Source organism: Sus scrofa, chromosome 13 (genome assembly GCF_000003025.6).
Source record: "Sus scrofa isolate TJ Tabasco breed Duroc chromosome 13, Sscrofa11.1, whole genome shotgun sequence".
NCBI lineage: Eukaryota > Metazoa > Chordata > Mammalia > Artiodactyla > Suidae > Sus > Sus scrofa.
In genome coordinates, this window is record NC_010455.5 from 198450173 (window position 1) to 198472530 (window position 22358).

Below are 22358 nucleotides of genomic sequence, written 5' to 3' on the forward strand. Positions count from 1 at the left end.
AGCACCCTCCCAAAGCCCTGTTGCTCTCCAGTTTGCAGTCCCAGCACCTGCCTACTGTTTGTATCTAGTGATGTCCATTTCTTGCTTAAACCTGCTGGTGCTGCTCCACTGCACTGGGACCAGACCAAATTCCCAGTGTGATGTCAAGGCCAATACCAGCGCTTCCTCGTCCCCTGGGTGTTCCTGCCCCACCCTGTTGTCTCTGCTCAGACACTCTTCCTGATACTCTCACCTGGAGTGCCTTCCCGTCACCCTGAAATGTCTCATCTGAGATGACAAGTTGTCCAGAAAGCTCATATGCACCCAGTGGGGTCACACCTGTCCTTTCACCATAGTGCCGGCCACTCAGAATAGTGACATCTTCTTAACTGTGACACTGGTCCCAGCACCTTGTGGCTTCTCTTCAGCTTTGTATCTCCAGTGCTAGCCCAAGTGCACCATGCATGGCTGATGAATGAACAAACGAATGAAATAACCTCATGAAATAACCTAGGGGGGGAGTTCTAATAAAGTAGCCATAGGCACAATACTTCCCTGATGGAACGAGGTCCAAAGCCTGTGGGGGAACTCACCAATTTAAACAGAGAACACAAGGTCCATCACAGGGTGAGTGCCCAGCAAATGCCTGGGATGATTATATTATTATTATTCATGCATACATTTATGAATATTTATGAGATTCCTGTTGGGTCTCAGGCACGCTTTTGACAAGTTTCCTAGGGGAATAAAGGGATCCTTGTCAATGAGGCAAGAACAATGGAAATTGCATCCTTCCTGTCTTTCTGATGCAAGGAACCTCTTGCTAACTCCTTCTGCTCTCTTCTTCCTCCCTCAGTGCTTTCCTATAGAAGGAAGAGATGCGGGGGCGAGTCGAAGCTCTTCTTCCTAAGTCATGTGACACACACTTCATCTCATTTCAATCATCCTAATGACCTTTCCAGGTGCATATGAAGGGCACTGTCATACCCATGGCACAGATGGAGAGACTGAGGCCAGCAAACACACCACCTTCTACTTGGTACCCTACCTTCCAAAGACCCTCTGAATCGTCACAAATAGATGCACACATTTCTATGTTGTCATTATGAATCTGAGGACTATCAAATGGGACACAGTGGCTTTAGTGGACTCTACAGCCCATGGATTTGGGCAGAATGCAAAATGCCTTTCCAAGCAACAGCCCGGTTCATTGATTCTCCGTTGATATGTGGCCGAAAAGGAAAAACTTGCGTGGATGTTCACTTGCAGTTTCTGAAAATGCTGCGATCCCATCTTAAAATGGCTTCCGGGGGAACAGCCAGGATGTCCCGGAGTGCGGTCCAGGGTGAGCTGCTGTGGCATTACTACAAAACTCCCCTAACCTTGGGTGGAGTCGGCAATGACGGAGCAGGAAAAATGCGATACTGCCGGGTGCCAGCCTGGGGAGCCCGGTGACAGGACAAAGGGATTATTCTGCTTCGTTGTGAAAATGCAGTATTTATTGTTAAATACGATTGGGAATTAGAGGGGCATGTATGAATCATAAATATTTGCACGCCATTAATGTCTGGACAAAAGAATTGGAAGGGCTCAGAGGGGAGAAAGTTCTTTTCCCATGAAAAACAGTGCCTCGGATTACGGTACATATTTAATTTCGTCTCTTCTACCACTGCTTTGAAACCCCGGTGCCTGCTGCGTATAACCCTTTGGTGGCCTGAGAGCTCGATGGGGCCGAGGAGTAAGGATCACGGCTGATGTTCCCTCCACGAAAAGTTTTCCTCTGGACAAATAAAAAAGCTGGGCCCAGATGCATTCTTTGTTAAGAGGTCACAGAGATGCCATCAGCTACACCACGGTCAGTGTCACAGTAACGGATCCCACCACGAATAGTAATACCCCCTAACATCTGTCTTATTTCAGGTAATCCTCACTGTGCCCTGCCCTCTTTGGACAAAGGCTGAATCGGGCTCAGAAAGATCAAGTGACTGGCCCAAGGTCACAGAGCTCTGAGCCACTATTGCAAATCAGTGTTCCTTCCCCCGCCACCCCATCCCCCCACGCGGCAGGGGCATCATGTGGCGAAGTCTGCAGATATTTCTTGTTGTCTTAACCCATGACCTGGAAGGGGATGCTCCTGGATAGTGGGTAGAGGCCAGGGATGCTGGTACCCATCCCTGAGTGCAGAGGGTGGCCCCCATGACAAGGAATCAATCAGCCCTAAATGTTTGCAGTGCCCAGGGTGCAACACAGTCCTCCCAGCAGAGAATGCGGTCAAGGTCACTGCCAGTTGCCAGGCTCTACTGCCTAGAGTAAAGAGTCCTGGGGAAGTCACTCACTTGGAGGTATTTAATGAGTCCCTACTCTGAATCAGTAACCGTTCCAGTGACTGGTGATACCACACAGTGCTTTTCCAGTTAAGGGCAGGATCTCTTATGTTTTAAAAAGACTTGGAAGGCTACCTGCTGGGAACTCCTGGGCCCGGGCCCATCTTCATCCTTTTTTCGGTGCCTGGGTCTCAGCATCACAGCCCACCTGTGCACACCTATGGCTGTGGCCATTCCTGAGCTTTTCCCCAGCAGCCTTCACCCTCTCCAGGGCAGCACGTGGGCCCAATGTAGCCTGGCTCAGATGCTGCCCAGGAACTCCCCTGTAGAGAGTTAACTCTTACTAGTCTTTTTTTTTTTTTTCCTTTTTGGCCACCCCAAGGCATATAGAGTTCCTGGGTCAGGGATCAAGTCTGAGCCACAATTGTGACCTAAGCCACAGCTGAGGCAATGCAGGATCCTTAACCCACTGTGCCGGGCTGGGGATGGAACCTGAATTCTAGTGCTCCCAAGACACTGCCAATTCCATTGCACCACAGCAGGAACTCCAAGTCTTACTAGTCTTAAATGATCTGGCACGTAACTGATCTTCAGGCTGAATTTGGGAGCTTGTTGCTTCATGGAAGGGGGCTTACAGGGAGCAGATGGGGTAGGGAAGTTAGGAGTGAGAGTCCCCACACAGAGTAAAAGCAAACCAAAAAAAAAAAAAAAAGATACAGTAGTCACAGAAAAATGTATTCAAGAAACTCCACCTGCGGCAGACCAGCTTGTCCCAATAAGAACAGACTTTTTTTTTTTCTTTTGGCCCCACAGGCAGCATGCAGAAGTTTCTGGACCAGGGACTGAACCTGTGTCATAGCAGTGACAATGCTGGATCCTTAGCACTAGGCCACCAGGGAACTCCAAGAACAGACTTTTTTCCAAGCCATCTTTCCTTGGATCTTCGTGTAGAAAACAGGTGACAGCAGAACTAACATGCAGAAGCTGGTGGGAGAAAGTTCCAGAAGAACCCAGCCCTCTGTCTGCTGGTAGTCCCTGAGCACCTGGCAGGTGGACAGTAAACCAGGGCTTCCCTGCGACGGATGGTAAATTGGTCTCCACCCCTTCCCTGCTTTTCCTCCGGGTGCACAAACTGAGTCCTTTTTGGTGTCTGCAAGGTACGGGTCAGTGATGCATGGCAGGACCTTGCTTTCAGCACTTTTCAGTTCAAGTGGACACTGTCCACTCACATCGACTGGAGTTTCTGGATTGGTGGCCCCTGGCTGAAGCCTGGTGGGGCTGGGGATGACCCTGAGCGCTGAGAAGCCAGCCATGCATTTTCCCCGTTTCTGATGGTCCCTGTGGACCTGCACCTCTGTCACATCCCTGACCTGCAACTGTAATTGGGGGGGGGTCCTCACAAAGAGCTTTTCCTGCCAGGTGGCCCCCTCCACCTGCAGGTGCAATTCTATTCACACAGAACCCTGGTATATTTTTATATTAAAAAAAGACTTTAATAGTCTGTGATGCTCTTTTGTTTTTTCGTTTTGTTTTGTTTTGTTTTAATTCTGCATCAAGGTTTGTTCCCCTACCCCCACTTTTTTAGGGCTGCACTGGCAGCATATGGAAGTTTCCCAGACTAGGGGTTGAATAGGAACTGCAGCTGTCAGCCTATGCCACAGCCCCAGCAATGCTGCATGAAGTTTTTTAATCTAAGTTTTTCACAAATTTTGTAGGGAGGCAGGAAGTGTTAGGGAAGGGAGGAGACATTTTACAACTCAAACTGATCATTGGCGAGAGGCCAGCCCGGGGTTCCTCAATCTCAGCACAGCAAACATTTTGCATGAGCGGGGTTGCTCTGTGCACCCCCTAGGTGGGGGGATGTTTAACAGCGCCCTGGGCCTCTACCTAGTAGATGCCTGGAGCACTTCCCCCACGCCAGTGGTGACCACTGAGAATGTCTGCAGATACAGCATAATGTCCCCTGGGGGTCCAATCACCCCAGGCAGGGACCACTGAAGGAGACCACACACCATCCAAATTGATAAGCAGATAGATAAGGCAATCACCTGCCTTCAAACCGGACAGTGAAGGTAGACCATCCGGACAGACACCGTGTCTGTAGGTACTGAAGACGTACCATTTAAAGAGACCAGAGCTGTATTATGATATGAGTTTAGATCCTTTCTCATTAATTACGATAGATAGGTAGGTAGACAGACAGACAGACAGTCAGTGACTGTACTCCATACAATGGTTTCAAATAGAATAAGAATAAAAAAAAATCTCTAAAACCCCAAAAACCAATGCCTGGAGCAAACCAGAGTTTTCACCTCCAAACAGGCCCATCTCCCTCCTTGCCTGTCTGCTGGGATCTGATAAGCACACAGATCACCAACTGGGCTCAGACACGGCCATATTTCTGTGCGTGGCCTTTGTTTCAGCCAAGGAAAGTCTCCTTTGTTTGCATAAGGTGACTCAGGGCCACACACCAGCCGTGAGGGGACAGGTCAGCCCTCCCATTCGCCAGACCCAGGCAGGAGGTTGGTGGGGAGGGGTGCAGTTCTGCAGACTGGGCTGCTGCTAGGTTCTCATGACACTCTTAAATCTCAAGGTAAAAGCAGGGATTCATCTAAGTTGGAAAATAAACAGGAAACTTAACATCTTTGAGAAAAACCCAGTTGGAGTGGCTCCTAAATGAATGCTTGCCCACCAAGGAAAGCAGAGGAAATGCATTTTGAATCCAGCTGCAGCATGGTCGAGAGCTTCTCGAAAGAGGTTGTTGGGATCACCTTATGATTTGGGGGTCTCGGACTACCTGAAACCCCCGTTGGAGGAAATTCTGTGGCATTAAACAGAGTTCCTAAAGGGGAAGCACTGCCCGATAGAGCCTGAAAGAGATGAACATGCTGGAATCCCAGGTTAGCGCCTGCAGCAGGGATGCCACAGAGAGCTGTTCTTAACAAGGACCCAACTACATCTCTGTTGAATGCAGGGCTCAGTTGGCACCAAGGCGTCGCCTCAAGTCCACAAATGCATGTTTATAAACATAAAAATCCTGGAGTTCCCATCGTGGCTCAGAGGTAATGAACCCAACTAGTATCCATGAGGTTGTGGGTTCCATCCCTGGCCTTGCTCAGTGGGCTAAAGATCTGGCATTGCTGTGAGCTGTGGTGTAGGTCACAGATGCAGCTCGGATCTGATACCGCTGTGGCTGTGGTGTAGGCCGGCAGCTGCATCTCCAATTTGACCTCTAGCCCGGGAACTTCCATATGCTGTGGATGTGGCCACCCCCGAAACAAGACAAAAAAATAAAAATAAAAATAAAAATCTTGAAGAGCAAGCAATTCACCCCCCCCCCCCGCCAATGCCCCAGGAGTGAGCTGTTAAAACTGTCACATTTGAAAGTATTCTTAGACAGCTCATTAAATTCACATGGCTCATGTATTAATTTCTGTTAATTGCTTTACTGGGGCTTCAGATGACAAGATGCTATTGGTATGGAGTTAGTTCTCAAAGACAATTTAGTCCAGGAAGCCTTCTCAGTAGAAGTTTGGATGTGTGAGCACACACACACACACACACATACTCACACGCGTACACACGCACAAGTCCCTCTGGCTGAAAGTCCAAGAGATCCTTCGAAACCACATAACCTCTCCGTATTGACAGTACGTGGTTATTCATAAACATCCCCTTCCTGATCTGAACCATGTTGTATAATCACCAACAGAAAGAAAACAATCATCAGACAATATACCATCTCTCTTTTCAACAAGTCATTTTTCTTTAAAAATAAAAAAAAACCCAAACCCAGAATATGTTCTTCCATAACCAGCCTTCTCCACCCTCTCTTGCCCCTCGCCAACCAGCACAAAAAGAAAATACAAAACTGATTTATTAGAACCAGAGCAGCAGTGCAGCCGTTGGCCGGATCACTGTTTATGTCTATAATGCTTTGCTGCTGAAACAGGAAGCTCTAAAAATCACTCAACCATTATTTCTCGCGGAGGCACTTTCTGATTGATAGTCTTCTGTCTCCACCAAAAAGAACTGCTTCAACCCAAAGCTGGCTGGCAAGGGAGGGGTTGGCGGGTTGGGGAGTGGAGAGAGATCCATCAACTCAAATATCGTTCATGCAAAAATAACCTCAACCAAAAGCTGTCGGACACGATCCGCAATGCCTGGCACTTCATAAAATCAGCAAGAAAACCATGAAGGGATAAATTGTGACACTGCATGTCCCAGGCACAAGCAGCTTTTGAGAAAGCTCTGCCCCTGGGTCTTGGCCGTGACACACCAAGCGGGGCAGGGGGGGCCGGGGGTGGGTGGAGGTGGGGAGCAACTTGCTTTGAGAAAGTGTTGTTATTCTTTGATTGGCAAATGTAAACCAGAATGAGAAAGCTGATCTCTAGAGATAAATTCTCCAGCAGGTCATGGACACTAACTAGCCTGCTGTGGAAAGGCATTCTCTGCGAGGGCTGCCTGAGGCTGGCTGGCTGGATGCGTCTGTCCCTATCCACACTTGCCCATACGGTCACGTGAAAACAGATTTCAGTGTATACATCATCTCAAAGGGTAGATCAGTTGCAACCCCCCAAAGGAGGAAAAATGGGAGGGTTGATTTTTTACTACAACTCATGTCTTTCCCTTCTGTTTTCTCCAGACCCGATGGCCAGCTCGTTATCTCGAACGTTATCCATGAAGACAACAACGCTGGGGTTGTCGGATGAACTTCCCTTCCCTACTATGTGAGTTTGTGATAAAACAGAGAATGACTTGGATCCTATGATAATATCATGAGTCATTCAGATCAGTTCTCAGTGATAAACACTCCATAAAGACACGTCTCTCTTTGTTTAGAAGACCAGTACACTATATTATTTTCCAAATGTACTTTCCCTTCAATCACAGTCTTTCAGGCTTCTGAAAGGCAGCCTCCTCATACTGTTCCCCGAACAATATAAGATACCTTAAGGAGGAAAGTGCCTTAAGTCACAAACATTACACAAATATGCAATAACCCAGATTGGAACAGGATAAATATTATGTCTGGGAAGACATCCACAGCAAGAATGTCACGAAGGAATTTCATTTTAGAAAAGCATTGGGAAGGGTACTCTTTTGAAAGTGGGCAAGATGAAAGTTGCCAGGAGGTCACCCTAAACACAAATTTCACCAAGAAATTAAACCTGGTTCTAACAGACAGGAGAACACACAGCCTCCCTGGACTGGTTGTAGAATTTGAGTTGCAGGTCTGTAGCCAGGGGGCCAGGCAGTCACTGGAGAAGAGGTTACCCCCTGGATGACAAAGTGGACCCTTCTCCTTTGCTAGGGACTATTGGTGTGCACACCTGATGGCCTCTCAAAGGTCTGGACCTGAGGTAGACCCAGTTTGAATGGGAACTTTCCAAACGATACATACCAGGTCCTGGCTACAATTAAAGCAGGTATAACCAAAAACAGCACAGGGTGCTAGAAGAATGTCCACCTCATTTGTTCTTCTATTTACTCATTTCCCAGCCATCTGCAATGTGGAGCACAGCGCTAGGCTGGCCCTCCACAGTCAAGGCAAAGTTTCAGATTCACAGATTCTTGCCTTGGGAAGAATCCTTGGAAGATCCATACATGAGGTTCAGGGGCCCTGAAATTTAAAATGGTGCAAGAATCTGTGTGTAGGAGTGCATTGGTTTCCCCCCAAGGATTTTCAAAATGATTTTCTGACGTTCCCAAAAGATTAAAATCATATTAGAAAAATCAGAAGGAAATCTGCCCCTCTTTACGACGTGGTAGAGGACACGGTCTGGCAGATTTCCTCTTTGGTTCTAAAATGAATGAACTAAAGCTGCTTTCCCTGATTGATTCCTTTCCAACTGATTAAGTAAATACTCCAAGTGGGATGACGCACTCGCAGATTTCATTGCTAAGATTTCTTCAACGTTTCTCAGCTGCAGCCATGAAACACTTTCTTATAACTGAAAATATCAGTGGAACTACCTCAACTGCAGATGTAAGCTGCCATCCACTGCTGCTAAGTCACGCTGCCAAAGAGAATTCCTCCTGCTCCTGACCTTCGATTTTCTGGAGGGCGAGGAGCATCCCAGAACGCGTGCTTAAGCATGAATTGTTCTGAACAACCCCAGGTGCCTTCAATGTCACCTCCCCTCTCTCCTGGGAGCTGCTATCTGGTCTTCCTTTGTAAAGGAACGGTCTAGATGGAGATACTGAATCCAAGAGGGAGAATTCCAAGGGTGAGATATCCCTGTAGGAGGCTGACGTTGTCAGGGAGAGAAAGGAGGGCAGGAAGGCAAAGGAAAGAAGACGCCTCAGCCTGCTGAAACCTTCACCAATATTTTGTAGGGGCCGGTCTTGTCAGCAAGCCCGTAAAAGCCGGATGGGCAGGTTTTCCCAGTTGCAGGCTGAACCCGAGGTTAGGAGCTGTGGTCCTGGACATGGGCCAGCACCCAGACAGATCAGTTTTGTAGAACAGAGAAAAACCCTTCCATGTTCAACCCCTGGCGATTTCTACAAGGTTTGACAATCTCCCGGGACTGGCAGCTGAGAAAAGAAAAGTCTTTTTTTTTTTTCCTCTACTCTTTCTTTGGAACTGAGCACCGAGCCCCTTGGAGGATCCACCAGACCCGTGGCTTTTTTGACAGAATGTGAAACTGGCACTGGAATGCTCGGATGAGCCAACAGCCAGGACCTTCCTGGGCCCCTGTGTGGCGTGTTGATGCCAATGACATAGTTTCAGACACATTTTCAAACACGGAAAATGAAACAGTGGAGAGTCTTTAATAAAATATTGTGAAACTTCTAAAGGACAAAATTCAGGGAGGACGCTTTAGACTAATTGTTAAAATGAAGGAGAATCATTTGCTCTCTTCCTAATGGGAAGCAAATTGCAAAAAAAAGAAAAAAAAAAGAAAAAAAAGAAAAAGAAAAAAAATCCTTGGCAGGCTTTGATGTTGACACTAGATATGAAAGAGTAAAATCAAGCTGTATTTTACAACTATGGGGAGAAATTATGAGACAGAGTCAAACTGGGCCTTTTGACAGCTCATTTTGTCTTGCACTAACAAAAGCAACAACAACAAAAAATCGCTCAAGATCACCAATACACGCAGTAACTGTAATTGGGTACAACATTCACTGTAGGTTCCTCTATTTTGGATTGCTTACTATCATGCGTGGGTAGCAGGCCCTGTTCAAAACAGATATTGTCCGTACATGGAGCATTTCAACTAATTTTCCTGCTCCAGGTTATCAGAAGACAGCCCAGCCTTGGTCGCAGCTATTTCACTCTGGGTTTTATGCAAACTCAAGGGCATACTGGCACGAATCAGGCAGCCAAATGCAAACAATCCACACCTTGGGGAAACAGTTCACTGTTACCCAAGTAAACACAAGCTCCTCTTAGTCACCCACTCAAAACAGAAATGGCCAGTGATGGACGAGAGACCAGCCTTCAACACCAGAAAAGAAAGCATGCTGCTTTCAAAATCTCACTCTTTATCACCACCAACCCCCTGGGCCTTGCCAGGAGGCACCACTGCCCTTCTTACAGGAAAACGTCGTTGGCATGGGCCATTAAAAAATTTCCCAACTTTCATAACCAAAACCTGTCCCGTGGACACCCACAGAGATGCATACTCTGATAATGAGTAGAAATCCATAGGAATTGAATTGAGATGGTTACTAGGCTGGGAGGTGTGGACGGGGCGGTCAGGCTTTTGTTTTTTATTGGCTTCTTAACCACTCTGCCAGCTACTCATATGAAGCCCTTGAGATGTTTTCTAAACACACATCTCTGAATCATAATGTGAATTCCACTTACTGAAAGGCAGGGACTTTTAATATAGCAAGTAAACCCATAGAATGACTTATGCTTGTATATCTTATAGCATCATTTGTGTTTCAATAAGTGGATATCATTTTCTTAACATTGTCCTATAATTAACATAATGATACGTGCTATGAACACATATTTTCAATCACGTTACAAGTTTTTGAAAATTTTCTCCACCTATGATTCTATTTTGAAAATGTCCCCGGCAGCTAAGATAGCACAAAAACAATAGCCAAAAAAAGGCAACAGTGCTTTTGCCCTCTTTCCTCTTGGACTAAACAAATTTCCCAAGAACATAGATTTTCTCATATTTCTGAATGTCTTTATAAAGAGTAATGATTACTCTTCTGTTTAAATGTCCACTGGATGTACTTTTAGTTTTTAAATACAGGAGCCACCTACTGTTATTTAGGTATTTGCCGTGTCTTTTTAATATACTCAAAATAACTTTTATTTGTAAACTTATTCAACACTATATTACAAAAATGAGATTTTCCAAAGAAATTATCGTATTTCCTTCAGTTAAACTGCTAGTACTTACTGCTACTTATAAAATATGACTTAGATTGTGTTTCAAAGAAAACACAATATTTGAAAATAACTGGAAAGCAGAGGAGTTTACAACAAGCCAAGATTCCTCTTTCTGCTCTAATACTCTGATAACAGGCATGGAGAGATAAAACTACACATAGAACGGCACTGATGAAATAGTTCCTGTGGATGGATAATCCAGTCTTTCATATTATTAGTATCTAAAATATTAACTGGGCCCAACCCCTCCTCCAAATAATAATAAGACATCCAAATTATATATAATAGGAAGGTCATATTGCCATCAAATTCACCAAACCAGAATGGTATGAACACTAATTCTTCCTATTTTACCATAAAAAATATCCTTACTTGAAACACATTTCAATAATCATACACTGCATATCCCTTAAAATTATTAGAAGTGTCATAAATAGTGCATGGATTCTAAGTTAAAGGCTTCCAGTCACTAGACTTCTGAAAATTATCAAAGAGAGAACCCCAGTTGCACAGTCCTGGTTTCTATGATGATAAGTTTCATATTTTTACAATTTAGTAAAGATCTGAGGCGTTTCCTTGAAATTCACAGTTCTGGTTTTCCAAGCTTCCAAATCAGTTTTAAGCCAATTCAATAAGAGAAAGCAATAACGTAAAGCTAGATTCTGTTAAAAATATTAAATTTTAAATAAATATTTTAAAAAGCTTAACGTAGCAATAATAAGGGGAAGAAATGACTGTGTTTCTAGGGGATCTCATCACAGAAACTTCTAGATGTTTTGAAATCTGGGTTTGTTGCCATGTAAATACTTGGTGTTTCAAGTTCAGTTTTGACAGACACATACCTCTTCCACTCCGACCGACAAACCTGAGGTCATTGAATCTTGCAACTTGGTTTTTCATGGCTGCAGTTGCATTTCTCAGTTCAGCTGAGTAGTTTTCGTCATTGCCTGCCATCACAGTGACCAGAGTGCCATCTGGAACGTCCCCCAGAGCCACCACCTAAACACCCGTCAAAGGACAAATGCAGACATCAGGCCTGTCAGAAACTTCGAGGTCACCTGCATAGCAATTATTCTAAAATTGAATGTATATTAAGTGATGCTTTTAGTTTGCAATGGAATAGCAATCAAAAGTCAAGCAAAACAACAGAGAAGTTATTAATGGCCAGATTTACTTTAAATTCCACTGTGTAAAACTATAAATGTTTAAATCATAAAACATTCACCTAACGAAGTCCCATAAGGTCACAGAGCATAATTGGAATAAGACTCACTATAACAAGGACTTTGAAAAGCTATGCCTTCTTATGGATACAATCATTGCTTCTTAATTTTTCATATGTAAGAAACAGAATGTCTTGTTTTTATCAGTTTCTAACCTAACCCATCTTTCCCTTGTCCACACCTCCATGACGGGCCGGATAGGGCTGATTTAGCCTTTTAGGTGCTTAAACTTAGACTTCTGCTAAAATTAACCTTGATGTCTTACATGGAATTGCTGATGATTCTTGAATGACTCAAACTCTCCCTTTGCAATTCTTTCATCCTTGACACCCCTACTCGATTCTATTATCTTGATTTTTCACTAGCAGTGAACTGTGGTATGCAAAAGGAAAAAAATCAGACATATACCCTTGGCTTACTACTAACTACAAAATCAACAGACCTCAGACAAGAGGGGAGCTTACTCTTATAAGCCCTCCAAATGCAGGAGAGGAACTACATCAGGCTAGACATATGTATATGTATAACCGATTCATATACATTGCTGTATACCTGAAACTAACTTTGCTGTACATCTGAAGCTAACACAACATTGTAAATCAACTATATTCCAATAAAATGTTTTTAAAAAAGAAATTAAAGGGTGGGACTACATCACATTTTGATATCTGTGAATCTCAGAGTTGTGTTAATTAGGACCTGACAGGTGAGCGAGGTTTTCTCCAAACCCAACTGATCTTGAAGAGGAATTCCTTTAAGGTAACGGAAGAGGAATGGATTTCCCATCGGGACTATTAAAGTAAACTAGTAAATAAATATTTTTGATACTTAGGTAAGAAAAAGGAAAAGCAGCCATTGCAAGGTAAAATGCTCTAAAGAGCGTGGTCTAGAGATGCTTTGTGCAGTGGAGTCCATTTCTTGGTTATCATTTGACCCTTCTGGGAACTATTCTCTTGGTCTAAACATTTATTCTTAGCTGTGTTCCCATTGCTTCTGTCTTTTTGAAGTGGTCACAGAATTTCAAATCAAAATGCCCCCAGGTCTCCTTGTTCCCATCACTTCCAATATCCCTTATGGTACTTTCTCAGTCACTTGTGAAAGATGTGCTAACCATTCCAATTACATAATGGTTTGGGGGGGGGGGTTGTTTTTGACTTGTGATCAGGAATCATTCTAGAGTGATAATTCCTCCTCCCATTTGCCACTGCCCCATATTAACATAATATTTGCTCTATAATGGGGGGGGGAGGTAACACCTATATTTCAGTTCTTTTTTTCTGTCTGTAAATAAGGCTGCCATAAGCTCCCTGGTATGAGAGAGAAGCCATGTTTTCCCTGAATCCCCATCTTCATTGCCTGCTTAGTCATCACCCTTTCTCTGTTGCATCCAGATTGTTTTTACATCTATTGTTTTTACTCCCTAGGATGCTTCAGCTCCTGGATTCTAGGGAATATGAAGGGGAAAAATGAACCAACTCACTCTAATGGGGATGGGGGGTTGACTTTCAACCCAGGACTATCCCGGGAGAATCAACTCTTCCAGCCAAGGTCAGGCATGTTCCTCATAGCTCTCATCCATCTCACACACTTATCTTTCCCATTCTTTCCATCCAAATTTCCTATAAAGGAAATTCTAAAACACAGCTTTTTCTTCCCCAAGCACCCTCTCATTGGGTATTTAGATCCCATGATAAGTATGTTTGTTGCTGTTTAATTAAGAGCAGTAATATGTCAATTCCCTTTTGGTTCAAAAACATGGTGGAATGAAATCTCCTGGATCAGTTCGTTATCGTTACCATTTTTTTCTATTCTCATAAAATATGCTTGCTTTCTTCTGCTCTTTTCAATCTCTAAAAAAAAAAAAAAAAAAAAAAAAAATCCTCCCCCCTTTTTTTCCCACTGTTTTCACTTCCCTCTGCAAAATTAGCTCACAATGTTGAAATGTCCTCCTTGAAAACATATTTTTACTTCCTCATCTCCATCTCCCTGTGATGACCTGGCGTCTCTATTTTAATTCAACATTCGGTAAATATACGGGGACCGGATCAACGACATGGTTTTCAAACTGAATAACTCATTGTTGGGACAAAATCTGTAAATAGGTTATAATAAATAAATCTTGTTTTTTACTACCAAAATATATTCTAAATCACCTTCCTCCTTCTGGCTCCTTATACAGTGTTCTACGCCTGTGCCTCGTTCATCTTTCCAAAACTACCCTCATCTGTAATAAGGCAAATTCATGAGACCGTCACCAGACACAAATAAACAGAGGGTAAAATAGTCATGGTGGCTAAAAAAGAAAAGGTTGTTGATGGAGGAATTAAAGACTAAAAATATTCTAAGTTTAACTCATTTTCTCTCTCTCTCTCTCTCTCTTTTTTTTTAAAATTCCAGCAGGAGTCAAAGATGTTTCGGGGCTCAAAGATCATTTACTTGGCCATTTGCTGATCTCAGAGGGATTTTTTTATGGGAGGGGGAGGAAGAAGAAGACTATTAAATGGAGGGAAATCACATTAATAAACTATATTATCTAATTATTAGCAAGCATTCTTAGACTTGGACATTTTTTTAAAAATTTAAAACATGTCTGCTAATTGGATACAGATTTTTATCACTGATAGGCACTATGAAGAAAACTTTTTTAAAATCTAACTTTAAACAGATAAAAAAAAAAAAGAAGTAACTGGAATGAAAAGCTATAAACAATAGGTAAAGAAACACAAACATTTACATTTTAAAACAGACCAAACAGACAAGAAGGGACTTGCTGGCCAAAGGATCTCTCTCTCTCTCTCGCTCTCTTTTTTTTTTTTTTCTCTTTTAACTTCTCTGTTTTTAAAGTATCAGGAAGTTGGGCAAAATATCAACCCTCCTCTATATTACAGAACCTCCCCACACTGCTCTTGGCGAGCCTGTTCACAGATCAAACTGGCATTTTAAACCAACTCTAATTAGGTTGAAATTACAGTCACAATTCATTTATTTCAAATCCCTTAATTTTCCAGTGTTTTAAAGAAAGCTGTGGAGTGGAACGTAGAATTCAGCTGAGATGACATTTAATGCATAGCGAGGGACCATGGTCTTGCGGACAGACACATTTCTTATTTCCTACGGCAAGAATATTACTAGCCACGTCTAAGGCCTCTGAACTTGTCGAAGGCATGTTCATGCCTTTGGACTCTGGCATACGAGGGCCGAAATCAACTTGAATATTACAATATTACAAAACCTGGCCAAAGTCACCCAAACAGCTTATTATTTATTTATTTATTTATTTGGCTGCTTCTATAAATAATGGGTAACGAGTAGCAAATTTAAGATGTTCTCAGCAGTAAACTATGGATCTCTCCCAGGCTAAAAAATATAGGCATTTCAAGGGAGAAAGGGGCAGGAATGTGGGGGTCCAGGATAAGTAATTAGGATAATTTTAATGTATTTTAAGGAAACTTTGTAACTTCAAATCTGCCTTTAGTTTCAAAGACGAAAGCAGAAGATTTACACCTCGAATTTCAGAAGACTCCTAAAGAATCCCTTCAATGCTCTTTTCATCAATATCATCAGACTTTATCATTGTTTCACATTTCCTCCTCCTTATCACAGGGAATGTAATAGTTCTTTACTGATTAACTTCCTAAAGAGACTGTCAGAGGCTCATCTACAATGCAAGTTTTAAAGTACTAATTTCTGAAGATATTGCTTGGGAGGTAAGTGGTGGTGGATGGATACAGAGTGGAGTCAGGGACATGCAGTGAATCAAGCCGGATGCAGGCACTTTTTCAAGTTCAGCTTGCTTTATCCCTAATCTTTAACGCTTGTTCCCTCACTGGACATTTTGTCTGCTCTTTCCGTTATGCAACGAGCAGGTCTCCTTCAAAAAGAGGCCTCTCTTTAGGGGGCCGGGAGTGGTGACGGATTATGAAACAGAGTGGTCTGATTCTTCTGCTGTCCCTTCCTTTGCCCCAAATGTTCTCAAGACCCACTGGAACATTTTTCAAGAGATCTCTACCTTGATCTTTAATCTAGAAAGGATCACTCAGTAAAACAGGGTTTTGTTTTTTGTTTTAATGTGAATTGTCAAAAGTCATTTTTAAAAGGAAACTTCTATGGTTATTAAGATTTCTGCTAAAAGGAATTCCCTGGTGGCTCATGAAAGCCATTTATATGCGTTGGGTTTTTTTCCTTCCCCCATTCTTTTAGAAGGAAATAAAAACTTGATTTTATTTCCTTTTAAAATATGGTAGCTTGAGAAAGGACCTGGCTTTAATTCCTAAAGATTCTTTATTCATCACTTAGTGTTTGGGGTGTGGGTTCCCTAGTTGAGGAGGGGACAGGCAGAAGGAGACTCTGATTTACCCCAAAGGAAGCCACAGATCCCTGAGAAGCCACTCCCTTGGTGTGTCCAGAGCACTTGTTTTAAAGGACCCTTTGGCTGATTATCAGCCGGCTTTTCCCTTCCCCTCTGCACTTATCTGAAAGTGACCCCAGGGCCCATCCCTGTCAGATCTTCTAGCTGAGGGAGAGCTGAGGAGGTCTGCCTGCTGAGTCTGTTTATGTAAAGGGATTAGAGTGATTGAAAATTGAAATAGGCCCCCAACCCAAATCTACATAGATGGAGGAAGGGACCAGAGAGAGTCCAGCTCAACCTTATCCTCATTTCTGTGCCCATCAAAAACTCCTGCTTTCAGAAAATGAAGGCAATTCTATAGACACAGACAATTGCACATTTTTTTTTAAAGAAACTATCATCTAACTTTGGAAGATATATACAACTTAAAAAACTCTGAAAGTCCTTTTTTCATTTTTTTTTAAATGAACATTATTCATGGTAACTAACTCAAGATTCAACCCGGGCTTGGAACCATAAAAGGCTTATATTAAATTAATCTCCCCTTAAAGGGAACAATTATTTAACCAGTTTTCTTTTTCTTTTTTTTTTTTTTTAAGAAAAGAAAGAGTAGCTGATCTTTTACAACTTTCTCCTCCTTCTGCCTTAGCTCTTTAAATGATAGGAAATGACTGCGCCGATTGTATTAAAAAGCCTCCCCTTCTAAACCCCAAGACAGAAGAACTGAATCCGCCAAAATGAAATGCCTACAGTTTGCTGCCAGGGTGGCGGGGTGGGTTGTTTAAAAACGCCCGGGGTTGTTTATACATCTCCGTGGAAGGCCAAGGTTTTTAAAGGCAGTCAAAGCTAGGGCAAGATCAGGGGTGAAAAGTGAACGGGGACTTCTCGAGCTGCTCAGCTGAAGTTGCCGGGTCAACCGCGCCCCCTCCTCAAACAGCGAAGCGGGCCGATTAGACCCCCGGCTCAAGCAACACAGCCTCGGTTCCTTTCGCGGCCCCGGGCTTAATCTAGGTGAGCCGGTGATAACTTTAAGGAGGACTCCAGGAAAAGAAACAGGATTCGCTACTTGCCGCTTCTGGCAGCACGGGCTAGAAGCTCGGGGGAAGGGAAAAAAAAAAAAAAAAAAAAAAAAAAAAAAAAAAAAAAAAAAAAAACCTCCTCAGAAAACTTTTGCAAACTTAACTACGCCCGCCTTGGACTTTGGACTTGCTAATTCCTACAGGGCTGTTAAAGAAGGGGTGGAAGTGGGAAGCCCTGACAGTTTTCCTTGTCAGTTTATTTTCATTGACCCGAAGGTATAAAAGTATCTCTATTTTATTTCCTGATGCCTCCCTCGGAATGGTTTGGGTGTCAAGCCAGAGGCGGGGAGAGACGCCTGGGAGCAGACAGGCTTGTTTCTGCTGGGTTATAACTCCCCTTACTTTGGATCAAAGAGAAGGACCCCAGCCAAAGAGGTCCAACTGGTCCTCAGTGGACGTCTTTGGGGGCATCCTTTTTTTTTCCCCAGCCATCCCAAGAGGCCACCGCGGCTGGCTGAGGCGGGCCCCCCGGGGGTCGCCACGGCAACGCAGCATCCCCAGTCTCCCAAGCGCTGGGGGATGGACCACGGGCCTCAGCGCCGGCCCCTTTCTAGAACCCGGCCCCGCCTGCCTGGCTGCTGCCCTCCCGGATTGCCCCGGCCTCCACCGGCCTCCTGCCTGTCCTCCCGCCCGCCACCCTCTCCGGGCCGAGTACCTTGAAAGCGATGGGCAGGGTCTTGTTGCAGCGCCAGTGCGTGGGCAGCACAGAGCAGAGGAAGTTGGGACTGTCGGTGCGCACCAGCTCGCCGGGGTGGTCGGCCAGCACCTCCACCATGCTGCGGTCGCCGCTCCTCAGCTTGCCGGCCAGGGCGGCGCTGGCGTCCGGGGCGCCCAGCGGCAGCGCCTCGCTCATCTTGCCCGGGCTCAGCGCGGTGGAAGGCGGCGTGAAGCGGCGGCTCGTGCTGGCATCTACGGGGATACGCATCACAACAAGCCGATTGAGTTAGGACCCTGCAAATAGCTCCTACCAGACGGCGACAAGGGCGCGGATCTTCAGCAAGCAGTTCCCGGGAGACCAACATACAAGTTCAGGGGCCTTTATTGCTGCGGGGTAGCTGGGGGAGGGGGAGAGACTAAGTTACTAACAGTCCAGGATGGGGAAAGTTCTAGTTCTGCCGATTGGCCTCAGACCCCGGCAGGGCTCTTAACAGCCGACCGCTTAGTGCTTTAAAAAGTGGGCGACCAGAATCCAAAGTCAAGTGCCAAAGGAAGACTGTCTTCTGAGTCTTGGCTGTGCGAGTTTCCAGTTCAGTCTTTGGCTGTTACAAAAGTTCCTGGAGGCAAAATTCCCATACACTTCCTAAAATATTTATGCGGAGTGCACAAGAACCAGCAAACACATAATTTGTAAGTTCCAGTGGTTAATTGCCTGTCAGTTTTTTTTTCTTTTTCCAGATAAGTTTTGTCTAAAGTCAAACAACACAAAATACACAAGTGTCTTCCAAATACAGAGACACTTTTTATCATGCAAAACTAGCTTCCGTCCTCAAAGGCGAGAGCTGAGACTTCCAAAGGTCTTGCTTCTAATGTATGTGCACACATATATATAAATATATACATATGCTCTACTTCATAAAATATTTACAATACAATCTGTAGAGAATTTAAACACAACAGAAATCCATTAATGTTCGCTGCAGGGTTTTTGTTGTTTTTTAAGTAGCCTTGAAAATCAACTTCAGTAGTTGCAGAAGGGCTGTGCTAGAAGTACTTGTCATGTTCTCTCAATAAATTCTGGCAAAATGTTCAGTTCAGAAAATTATGCTTTTCAAAGAAAAGCTAATCTTAAAAAAAAAAAAAAATTCCAAGTCGATGACACTCAGGGTTCAGCTCTCCACATCTGAGAACTCGGGTTTGGGGATGTTGGTTAAGTTTGTGGCTGATCCTGTGGTTTGGTGGGAGTCGAGCAGAGGCCGAGTCACACGCACGCAGGCACGCACTCTTCGGAAGCCAGCCGCTGTCTACATCGACTCGTTGAGTCAGCCCCGACTTGGGCTGTAGCGAGGCAATCTTCCTCCAACGTAGCCCCAGCGCGGGCCAGTTAACTGCCTGGACGCGCTAATACCCACGATCACCGCGTAACCGCAGCAGGTGGAGAGGGCCCTGAGAGGAGGCTCCGCAGCGCAGATCGAAACAGACGGGGCGGCTCGAGTTACACAAGCACGCACACACTGCCACGCATTCCCAACTTCATCACTCGCCTCGAAGCACAGCGCACTTTCTCCAGCGGTTGTCAAAGAAAACAACCGGGGAAAAGTTCACAGCCAGGAAAGAAGTTGAACCATCCAGCCAAGAAACCAGTTCATTCAAAAGTAAGAAAGAAAGAAAGAAAGGGGGGAAAAAAATCGAAGCTCCAACGCGGGTCAAAAAGAAACAGCAAAGATTGATTTTCTTCTGGCGTCCCCAGGAGCCCCAAGAAGAGATGCCTGCCGGCGCAGGGCCGGGCAGCGTGGTGCCCTGGCTGGGTCCGGCCGCAGGGCGCCCGTCCCGCCTGCGCCCGCTGGCTCTATGAATGAGAGTGCCTGGAAATGAACGTGCTTTTACTGTAAGCCCGGCCCGAGGAATTCCATTCCCTCAGCTCGTTTGCATAGGGGCGGCCGCGGGCCAATCACAGGCCTTTCCGGTATCAGCCAGGGCGCGGCTCACGGCCGCGGGCTCCTGGAATTGGCCCGCGCGCCCCCGCTGCCGCCGCCGCGCGCTACTGTACGCAGCCAGGGTGGAGAGTCCACCGCCCCTCGCTCCCCGCGCGTATCTGCATCCACGCACACACACGCACACGCTCCCACGCTCGCCCGAGGCCCCGCCCCGGTGCGGACGGCGACCCTGCGGCTTTGCACACGCTCAGGGTTGCGCAGCTGCCAGATCTAGGGCTGTAGTGCGCGGCGGCGGCACTGGCGGCTGCGGTTCGGAGAGCGAGGTCGTGGAGAAAAGGAGGCCGGCCAGCCTAGGGAGGAATCGGGCCGCGCGCAGCGCCTGGAGCGACCCGGGCCGCAGATCTGCCGGAGGGAGGCGCTCCGCGAGCCATGGAGGGTGCGGGGCAGCGGCCGTCGCAAGCCTCCCAAAACCAGGCCGGAGCGCCCGGACGGCCCACGCCCTGCGCGGCAGCCCACTGCTGAGCCTTTACTTCCCCAACGTGGGTGGGATTCGGCCCCGAGGGGGCCAGGGAGCCGGAGGGCGGAAAGCCCAGCGGCCCAGCTCGGCGTGCCCCCACGGCCTGACTGGCAACTGCGGCGAATTGGAGCTGATTCATTTAGTGAGGCCAGGCGGTGTTGGTCTCCACAACATGGTTTTTGTGTTTTTTGAGTTTTATCTCTTGGTTTATTTGCTATAATTGGGCGTTTTTCGCCGCGGCTGGGCTGCGGCTTAATTACCCATTGCGCCGCACTCAGGCTGAGTGTGCTTAGCGGTCAGAAAAGACCCCCCAAAACAAGCAACCGAAAAGAAAGTTGAAAGCATCCGCTTGGCTCGCTCCCCGTTAACGGAGCGTCTGCTCCTTGGCTAGGCCCACGTCGCCCGCGCCCCGCACCCACCTCCCTCTCCCCGGAAACAGCCCCGGCTCCGCTCCCCGCCTCCGCCCGCGAGCTGCAGCGGGTGCTGAACCCACCCTGGCTTTGCGCGCTGGCGGGAACTTCCCCCGCTCCCGTCCCCCCGGCGCCACGGGCATTTTCGCAGAGCTTAGGGGGCCCCGCCCCCGCCCAGCCGCCGGGCTGCACCTTCCCCACAGAGCCCACCCCATCTCTCCCCCCGGGGGAGGGCGCTCACCCGCTCCCCCCTAGCACCGAGCCCTCCACGTCGACGTCCCTAGGCGGGGGTCCCTCCCTCCCTCCGCCTCTATCCCCTTGCCGGCCCGCGGCTGGGGTACTAGGGCGACGCCGCTGAGGACTCTCCTCGGGCTCCGCCGCTGGGGCCTGCAGGAGACCGGCGGCTGTAGCGGGCCATCCGAGGAGGCCTTTCCGGGCGCCGAAGTGACTTTCTTTGCTCCAGGCCCAGAGAGGCCGGGAGGGCTTCGCAGAGCGGCCTGGAGGCTCTGCGGGCTGCGGGCTCGGGGCGGACGCCAGGGGGCAGCAGGCCTCCTCGCTCGCCGCCTCGGGCTCCTCGCTGCCGCGCAGTGCGCTGGGGAACGCCCCCGACGGCGCGGGGTTCCGCTGGCCTTCTCGCGGCCTTTGGGTCTCTTCTGTAAGAACTTCAGTTGGGGAAGAAACGACAGGAAACGGGTGCTCTAGGCAGACTGCGCTGCTGCATGCCCGCCCCCGCTCTCCTGGCGGCGGCGCTGCGGGCCTGGGAACCCCTTACTCGGGCAGGGAGGTCCCGGACTTCCAGACTGAAGCGCATCTAGGTCTACCCGAAACCCCTTTGCCCGGCGCCGGCGTTGGCGTGTTCCAGGCCGTCGGTGCCGCATCCCGGGCGCCCTCGCCCAGCCTGAGACCATGACTCCGTCCGTCCAGTCTCGCTTCTCCCCACGTGGGCCGATCCCCTCGCTCCTCTTGCTCTAGGAAACATGGGACGCTCCGGATCTCCCAGCACCCAGACGCATTTTGTTTTAATGGGCCTGGGGTTTTAGAAAACTCCTTTGTATTTCTCTTTAGAGATTATTTTGAAGAAGCCCCATTTCAGGTGTAAAGATCCCAGACGTCCCACCTTGGCCGAGCAATTGCAAATAACTACTTAGTCACCAAACCTCCCCGTCTGCCGGCCCTCCTGCCCGGGGCCACCATCTCTGCGTCCCGGCTCGGGGCTGCCGGATCTGGAGGCGAGTTCGGGCAGAGTGAAACCTTTCTGCTTCGGCTCAAGTGCACTTTCCTAAGAACCGACCAAGAGCTCCTGGGGGCCGCCTTCCAGCACATCCCTGTAGCGCCCGGGGACGGGGTGGGGTGCGACTCGGGTGTGTGCAACAGGCAAAAATGGGCTCTGCTTGGGGAGATAGAGCGATCTGGGGTAATCTGCCGCTCGGAAAGGTCAGAGGAGGCTCAAGTGGGGCTGCGACCGTTTGCTTGAAACCCTAAACCCCGCGAGGGGCTGCGGGGCGCACCCCGCGCTGCGGTCTCC

General features: G+C 47.0%; 1 protein-coding gene across 4 annotated transcripts in view; it reads right to left on the bottom strand.

Moving 5' to 3' along the window:
• Nucleotides 1–22358, bottom strand: part of RUNX1 (runt related transcription factor 1) — a 263814-nt gene that overhangs the window by 78338 nt on the left and 163118 nt on the right. For all 4 annotated transcript variants that reach the window (XM_021068412.1, XM_021068413.1, XM_021068411.1 and 1 more), the window contains 2 exons: nt 17968–18221; nt 11505–11661 (listed from right to left, as the gene is read on the bottom strand). In XM_021068412.1, coding sequence (XP_020924071.1) covers nt 11505–11661; nt 17968–18221 — 411 coding nt within the window. The remainder of the gene's footprint in view (nt 1–11504; nt 11662–17967; nt 18222–22358) is intronic.